The sequence below is a fragment of the Mesocricetus auratus genome, unplaced genomic scaffold (genome assembly GCF_017639785.1).
Source record: "Mesocricetus auratus isolate SY011 unplaced genomic scaffold, BCM_Maur_2.0 contig_7409_pilon_obj, whole genome shotgun sequence".
Classification (NCBI taxonomy): domain Eukaryota; kingdom Metazoa; phylum Chordata; class Mammalia; order Rodentia; family Cricetidae; genus Mesocricetus; species Mesocricetus auratus.
This window is the reverse complement of record NW_024431569.1, coordinates 784-8,387: the sequence shown is the minus strand read 5'-3', so window position 1 is coordinate 8,387 and position 7,604 is coordinate 784. Positions and strand designations below refer to the sequence as shown.

Below are 7,604 nucleotides of genomic sequence, written 5' to 3'. Positions count from 1 at the left end.
CATGGGATTATTCACCCCCATGCCCCATTTTATGTGGTACTGGGGACATACATAGCACTTATATTCATTCATATTACTAAATAATACTTGTAATATAGACTGGCCAAAACATTGAGTTGTGCTTACTCTACAAATTATATGAGCTCTTAGAGACTTAAATGCATGATATCAAAATGAAAAAATGGTCGTTTATCCATCCCAGAATCCAGGTGTGGTGGAGCACACTTTAATCCCAGTACTCAGGACAGAGATGTTCCTAGACATCTGTAAGTTCAAGGCTATCCTGATACAAATAATGAGGGTATAATCTTATCTTAAACTTTCCCACATCCCTACCTTGGATAATTTAAGTGGCATAGCGTTTTGGTGGCATTTGACAAATCCCTGAATTTTATTCCTATCACTACTAAAATTTAATTTTAGAAAATGTGTCCTTGATTCATGTTCTCCCTATCATTTCAACACTTTTTGTGTGAACTTGGACATCGTGAATGAAATTGGGGGTCTCAAGAATATCTAGAGATCTACACGCATGCATACTTCATCTCCCATGGCTCTCAATCATCTATACTTGGTTTTTCTATGAGACAGAAGCTGGGAGTCTTCTCATCACCCGAAACCTCCTTGAGGAAGAAAGAAGGGTTGTAGATACATGTTAGGTGGACAGAGAACAGGGTTTCATTGTTCTATTTTGGGGTACTGGTATCAAACCCAGGGCCTTTGGCATGTTAAAAGAGTACTCTGCACCTGAGCTGCATCCCAGCCACAGAACACACATGAGGGAGTAATTATAGAAGGCAGGTGAGATCCTGGAAGAACAAGTAGGATCTGAGCAGGTGCAGAAGGGAGGTGGTGACTAACTCAGAAAGCAGAGTGTGAAATCAAGATCGCCTCTGTCTGTCAAGACCATGGGCATGGAGGGGGCATGTGTGGCTGTGCCCTTGGGCAAAGGTAAGTAAAAGCAGTCTGGGAAACTCAGCTGTATAATTTGGGGCTGAACATTTTCAAACAAGTGTTCCAGTCAGGGGGTTGTGGTTTCAGATTCTTGTGAAGATTTATGTCCATGGATGTGATTTCGTTTTGTGAACTCAATGGCCTCCTCCTCCACAAATGGAGAAGACATAACTTTGAGGACTAACATTGCTAAACAAAACAAACAAACACAACCCTCATGCAAGATGGGGTTTGGGTGAAGGTGGGAGAAACTTCTGAGATGTGGGAATGACTCATTCATAGCTGTTCTCAGTCCTTTACTGTGAAACTTGGAGGGATCACAACTTAGAAGATAAACACTTTTTAAGTTTTGTGAATTTGAGTTCAGATCCTAAGTGTTTATTTGTCAGGTTTTGAAGCCTTGAGCATCTCACTTAACCTCTGAGCTTGTTTATGGTTTTGCTTTCTTGTAAGGGGTAGTAACATTACATGATTTTAGATATGCCTCAAACAGTAAGAGACTTGTAAACTGTCTGATATTGTGCCGATGGCTGTTTCTTGGTGGCTAAAATGATTTTCATTCACATTACATAAGTTTAAAAAGTGTTTTTTAAACTGCTACTGTAAATGTGATGACTCAGTCAGTAAAGACCCTTGCCACCAAACCTGATGACCCATGTTCAGCCTCCAGAATCCCACATAGTAGAAGGAGAGAACCAACTCCTGAAAGCTGTCCTCTGGCCTCCAACTGTGACACTAAATTCCCAAGCTAAACTCACAAAAATAAAAAGTTTCAAAAGATGCCATTTGGGTAGAGGGATGATGTAAACTACACTGTTTCATCACCTGTTAGCCATCTTCTCAGTTGGACTCCAAGTGGCTTGATAGGAAAGAATTCTGCACGGCTGTGTAGTTTGGGAAATGACAAGGGATGAAATGTTTTCAGTACTAGCAGTACTGTGTCAGTCTTAGTGATCTATTGCTCTGAAGAGACACCATGACCATAGCAAGTCTTTTTTTTTTTTTTTTTTTTTTTTTTTTTTGGTTTTTACGAGACAGGGTTTCTCTGTATTGTTTCAGAGGCTATCAGTCCAGCCCGGCCTCAAACTCACAGAGATCTGCCTGTCTCTGCCTCCCGAGTGCTGGGATTAAAGGCGCGCACCACCACTGCCCGGCCATAGCAAGTCTTACAAAAGAAGACATTTGACTGGGACTTGCTCACAGTTTCAAAGGTTTAGACCATTGTCGTCATGGTGGGAAGAATGGCTGCAAGCAGGTAGACACGGTGCTGGAGAAGTCGCTGGAAGTTCTACATATGGATCCTCAGGCAAGAGGAAGAGGGGGACTCTGGGTCTGGCTTTGCTTTCTGAAACCTCACTGCTGCCCACACCCAGTGACATGCTTCTTCCAGCAGGGCCACACCTTCCCCCACAAGGCCACACCTCCTAACCTTTGTACTAGTGCCACTGCCTGGTGACCAAACTTTCAAATCCATGAGTCTATGGGGCCATTCTATTCAAAGCACCACAGTGTCAAAGTTAGTCAGTTTAACTTTTCATTTTTACCTACGCCTAGAAAACACTAAATAGGACTTTATGACATTGCTCAGGTTTGCTTAAGATTTAACTGGACTAGGTGTTAGCAGAATACACAGTTCAGAGACTTAAGCACACCACTCACTTCCCTTTCCAAATTCCTCTATGTAGAGAAGGAAGCAGTGATTACACTCAGTAGTACCACCTTAGTTTACAATGTTTAAAATACCAAATGTAGTAAATATGTTTTAGAACTGTTTACCTGATCAAACTAAAAATTGTAGGTATAAATATCCCTGACCAAGTTACCTGGACAAACTGGGATTTCAATGCTTGTCCAGTTGAAGCGTCAGGAACACTCTCCTAATTGTTGCAGTTGTTGAGGGGCAGAACTGAATCTTCTCTTCTCATACCCCAGATAGCAACTCTCCTAAAATTTCAGATAGGAGAAATGGAAATGCTCTCCTCTTCTGCTCTTATAGCCCTCATGGCCAGCTCTCCTGACTGCTGCCAACAGTGTTAGATCTACTGTGCTGCTAATTTCACATGCAGGATTCAGTCTCATGAGTTCTACAGTTGGGGAGGGGCGGGTCCAGATCCTCCTAGTGCTGCCTCCAGCGAAGGGTGTGCTTCACTCTGTACATCCCCATCCTGTCTTCAGTGGTACCAGGAGCCACTGACATCAACAACACAGAGACTCTGGCAGGGCAAAGTATACAGACATGGCCTTTGACTGCAGCCTAGGCCCAGAGGACACTATGGACCCTGTTGGTAACATAGGTCACTCAGATCTGTATGACCTCATCAGAAGCACATCCCTTGGACTAACATGTTCCTATATGGTGACCCAAATCTCTATGTGTGTTTCTTGTTTGGCAACACAGGTCATGGACATACACAGATGCTGGCTGCATTTGCTACATGGACCCAGGCATGATCCTAGACCATGAATACCACCATGACCCTGGTTGGAAATGTAGGTCACTGAGATCAGCAAGGAAGCAACAACATGGCCCAGGATGGTCCAGGTGGTGACCCAGATTACAGGTATCTACAGTGTCTTGATAGCTCCACTGCTGGTCCTTAGACTCAGATGAAGTTCTTGGCAACAGTCCTGAGACAGATGTCACTACGGTCCTCAGTGGCATCACAGCACTCTTAAGACACATGCCCTTGTGGGAACATATCCATGATGTGGGAGGTCCTTCTGTGTGTTACAAATATGTATTGCTATGCTGGGTTAATGAAAAAAACATGTTTTGGTCAATGGACAGGCAGATTTAGGTAGGCAGGAATTCCAAAGAAAGAGGCAGGGAAAAGAAAGACAAAGGACAAACACCATGTAGCTACCAAAAAGGTGCAAGGCCTGGTCATTCTCTGGTATGATAAGGTCACATGGAGATACACAGATTAATAGTTAAGAGTTAGTAATTAAGAGGGAGGCAGTCAGTGAAAAACCTAAGCCATTGTCTACACAAGTATAAATAGATATTAAGTCTCAGAGTAGTTCTTTCATAGTGGCTTTGGAGAACCAATTGTTTGGTGAGAACTCGGTCCACTGGGACTGAGACTAGATTGAGAAAAATCTCCCAACATATCCCTTTGACTCTAATACAGGCACAGGTTTTGGTATAGACTGGAGGAGTTACAGATCTCAACAGAGACACCCACAGCTGTGTCAGGGACAAGGAGGAAGACATAGCCCTTGGCAGCATCCCAGGAAGTACATCAGTGTCATGGCCTGGATGGCAATCGGGGCTTGAATATTTTACATATTGCCTTAGTAAAGGTTTGTCTTTCCTGAGAGTCATAAGAGATATACTGTTTTGTTTCTCATTAATTTGTTCCAAATGTTTCATTAAACGTGTATACAGAATAGTATAGTTTAGGGATAGCTAAATGTATGATAATATGGATACACTATGGACACAAGTGGATATAGTCAGAGTTGGCAACACCATTCACATTCAAATACAATTCTCCTGTGTAGCCCTGGATGGCTGGGAACTGTGTAGCCCAGGCTGGACACCCAAGAGTTCTTGGGTTACAGGATGTTCTGGGTCTGTAGGAGTGAAAAACCAAACATGACTAAAGGTATTGTTCTTAAGAATTAAAAATGGGAAATCTCTTTGTCTGGAACAACTTAACATCAACAGAATCTTCCATGACAGATTTCCCATCACATAGGGAGGGCTAGGGACTCAATCAGCTTGCCAAAGCCACCAACAGCCCTACCCTCCATCTTGTACACCTCACAGGGGCCTCCTGCTGTTGAATGTCAGGGTTCTCAGCAATTCTTGTCTCAGGTTTAGTGTATCTCAGAGTTGTTTTTTATGCTTTCTTTTCTTCAGGAGAACTGAGTCAACAGACCCATGGTGTTGCACCTGCTGTGCGGCCTGCATTCGAGAATGTAGCAAGGTGGTCGGGATAGATGACACAGAGACCGGTCGGTTGCTTTAAGAAAACTTTATGTTTCTCAAGTCAGCTTAGGAGGAGACCCCAGTCCTTTTTCCCCCAAAGGGAAAAGCTGGCAAAATGAATTCTGTTGTTTTAAGGTGTATCAAAGGCTAGCTGCTAATCTTCCAGTTTTGTTGGCTTTGGGATGAAAACTCACGGGTCCAGGAGGTTGATGTAGCAAGCCTGATGAGACACTGGAAATCTCAAACTGACTTTTATTTCTTTCTTGGGCTGTATATTTGATGAAACCAACTGAGGAGATCTCGAACTGGCTTGAGCAGGCTCCCACGTTCTCAGGTCCAGTTTTCTCTGCTCCATGCATCTCACCAAATGTTGTGACAGCTACTGAAGCTTTATTCTTTTCCTGTAAGAAAACACAAACATGCCCTCGACCCCAAATTAGGGTCTTCTCTACTGTCTAGTGTATGGATGTTTCCATTTGACCTGAGTAATAGTTGTTTAACTTTCATTACGTCAGAATCTGTCTGAAGCAGATTCCTCACTTGCATTTACATTTTTAAAAATTTTAAATGAGGAGTGGATTATTTAATGAATCATGTGGGGACTGGGGACATTACTCCCCCTTTTATTTTTAAATTTTGTTTGAACTGTTGAAGTTGGATCATAACAGTAGAAGGATTTGTCTACCCTCCTTAGTCAACTATCTAGGTGAATTGGGATCACTATTTAAATTATTAGTAGATGCCCTTTAAAAGGGACATAACCACATAACCATTAAGTACCTTTGAGAATCATTTAAGGATTGTAAACTATACTATGTCTCAAATAGTCCCACCCCCTTTTTTTAACCTGTAGCTCTCACTAGCTGACAAGGCCTCGTTTGCATCTGAACTGACAAGGCCTAATTTGCATCTACACAGACACCTTTGGGGTTGGGGGCCTGCCAAAGTGGCAGGGCAGTTCCCTGAAAAAAAAACTCTCCTCTCTTTTTTTTTTTTTTTTTTTTGGACTGGCTCTGAGGGCTTAACTTGAATTTTTTGTTAAGATATTAACCGACTGACTGGATGTTTCTTTTGGCTATATCTAAATCGATTTAGGCTGCTTCTGTGACTGTGGAGGTGGGCGTGAAGCCCCTTGGTGGTGTTTTGGCACCGTGGGATCGGCTTGGCTTGGTGAGGTGTAGTGTGCCACGCAGAGTGACTCCACATCCGGAACATGGCTATGGATTGGCTAGGCAGCATTGTGTCGATCAACTGTGGAGATAGCTTGGGTGTCTATCAAGGAAGAGTGTCAGCTGTAGATCAGGTCAGCCAGACCATTTCTCTTACTTGGCCCTTCCACAATGGAGTGAAGTGTCTTGTACCAGAAGTCACCTTTCGGGCAGGTGATATTACAGAATTAAAAATCCTGGAGATACCAGGTCCTGGAGACAACCAACAGTTTGGAGACCTTCATCAGACAGAATTAGGCCCTTCTGGTGTTGGGTACCAAGTGGGTATCAGTCAGAATGGTACAGGCAAGGTGGTCAAGAAGCCAACCTCTTCTAGTAGTACCCCTCAGAACATCCCTAAGAGGACAGATGTGAAGAGCCAGGATGTTGCCGTTTCTCCTCAGCAGCAGCAGTGCTCAAAGAGTTATGTGGACAGGCACATGGAATCCTTGAGTCAGTCCAAAAGCTTCCGTTGTCGTTACAACTCTTGGTCATCTAGTAGCAGGCACCCAAACCAGGCAACCCCAAAGAAAAGTGGTTTAAAAAATGGCCAAATGAAGAATAAAGATGATGAATGTTTTGGAGATGACATCGAGGAGATCCCAGATACAGATTTTGACTTTGAGGGGAACCTGGCCCTTTTTGACAAGGCAGCTGTGTTTGAGGAGATTGACACTTACGAGAGAAGTGGCGCCCGTTTCCGTGGTGTCCCAAATGAACGCCCTGCTAGGTATCATCATGATGAAAACATCCTGGAGTCAGGGCCTATTGTCTACCGCAGGATCACAGTGCCACACGGTGCGAGCAAGGAGTTCTGCACGGGTGAGCTACATTGAGTGCACCATGGCTACTCTTCTTTTTCAGTTTGCTTAAAACAGAGAAACCCAATTGTTGAGCAAGGAGTTCTGCACTGGTGAGCTACATTGAGTGCACCATGGCTACTCTTCTTTTTCAGTTTGCTTAAAACAGAGAAACCCAATTGTTGAATCAGAAATTAGTGACTGGGCAGTTGATGCAATGTTATTGTCTGTTGGGGACGGTGACTAACTTGTCACAGGGCTATGGTGGAGCAGCAGTTTCAGTACTTGTCCCTTCACGTCCTGTATCTGGCAGATTCCATGTTAATCTTCAGTCTGGTTTCTCTGATAACTGTATTTCACCAGAAATATAACTCTGTTTATTAGTTGCAAGAAGAACTGTAGATGGATAAAATCCATGTGCTAAAATTGAAGTTTCAAGAAATTACATTTGTTTGTCCTACTGCCTTTATCTCTCAATATCTTGGTGTGGGTGTTTTGCTTGCATATAGTCTATACATGTTGCAGTACCCTTGGGCCCTAGAAGGGCAGCCAGTACTCCAGCCTCTACCTCAGTTAGTTTTAAGGTTTTTTTTTTGTTTTAGACAAGGTGTCTCTATGAAGCCCTGGCTGGCCTGATTTACCAACTGCCTATTCCTGCTGCAGCTCTCTGGGTTGTTGTCCTTGCGACTCTGCAGAGGTGGTTGGATT

At 43.4% G+C, this 7,604-nt stretch overlaps 1 protein-coding gene across 2 annotated transcripts; it reads left to right on the top strand.

The window, feature by feature from the left end:
* The first annotated feature begins 2,976 nt into the window (after positions 1 to 2,976).
* LOC121138234 (enhancer of mRNA-decapping protein 3-like) lies at positions 2,977 to 7,341 on the top strand. Of its 2 annotated transcripts, XM_040740993.1 has the most exons (4): positions 2,977 to 3,515; positions 4,820 to 4,914; positions 5,984 to 6,927; positions 7,019 to 7,341. In XM_040740993.1, the coding sequence occupies exons 3-4, from the start codon at positions 6,102 to 6,104 to the stop codon at positions 7,021 to 7,023; spliced, it is 831 nt and encodes a 276-aa protein (XP_040596927.1). In that variant the 5' UTR covers positions 2,977 to 3,515; positions 4,820 to 4,914; positions 5,984 to 6,101; the 3' UTR covers positions 7,024 to 7,341. The 2 variants fall into 2 exon arrangements, with proteins under 2 accessions (XP_040596927.1, XP_040596926.1); XM_040740992.1 differs by having other exon boundaries at positions 2,978 to 3,515; positions 5,984 to 7,341.
* Positions 7,342 to 7,604: the final 263 nt, after the last annotated feature.

Excerpts from the sequence above, each read along its gene's own strand:
- LOC121138234 (XM_040740993.1), top strand. The coding sequence starts at position 6,102 with ATGGCTATGGATTGGCTAGGCAGCATTGTGTCGATCAACTGTGGAGAT.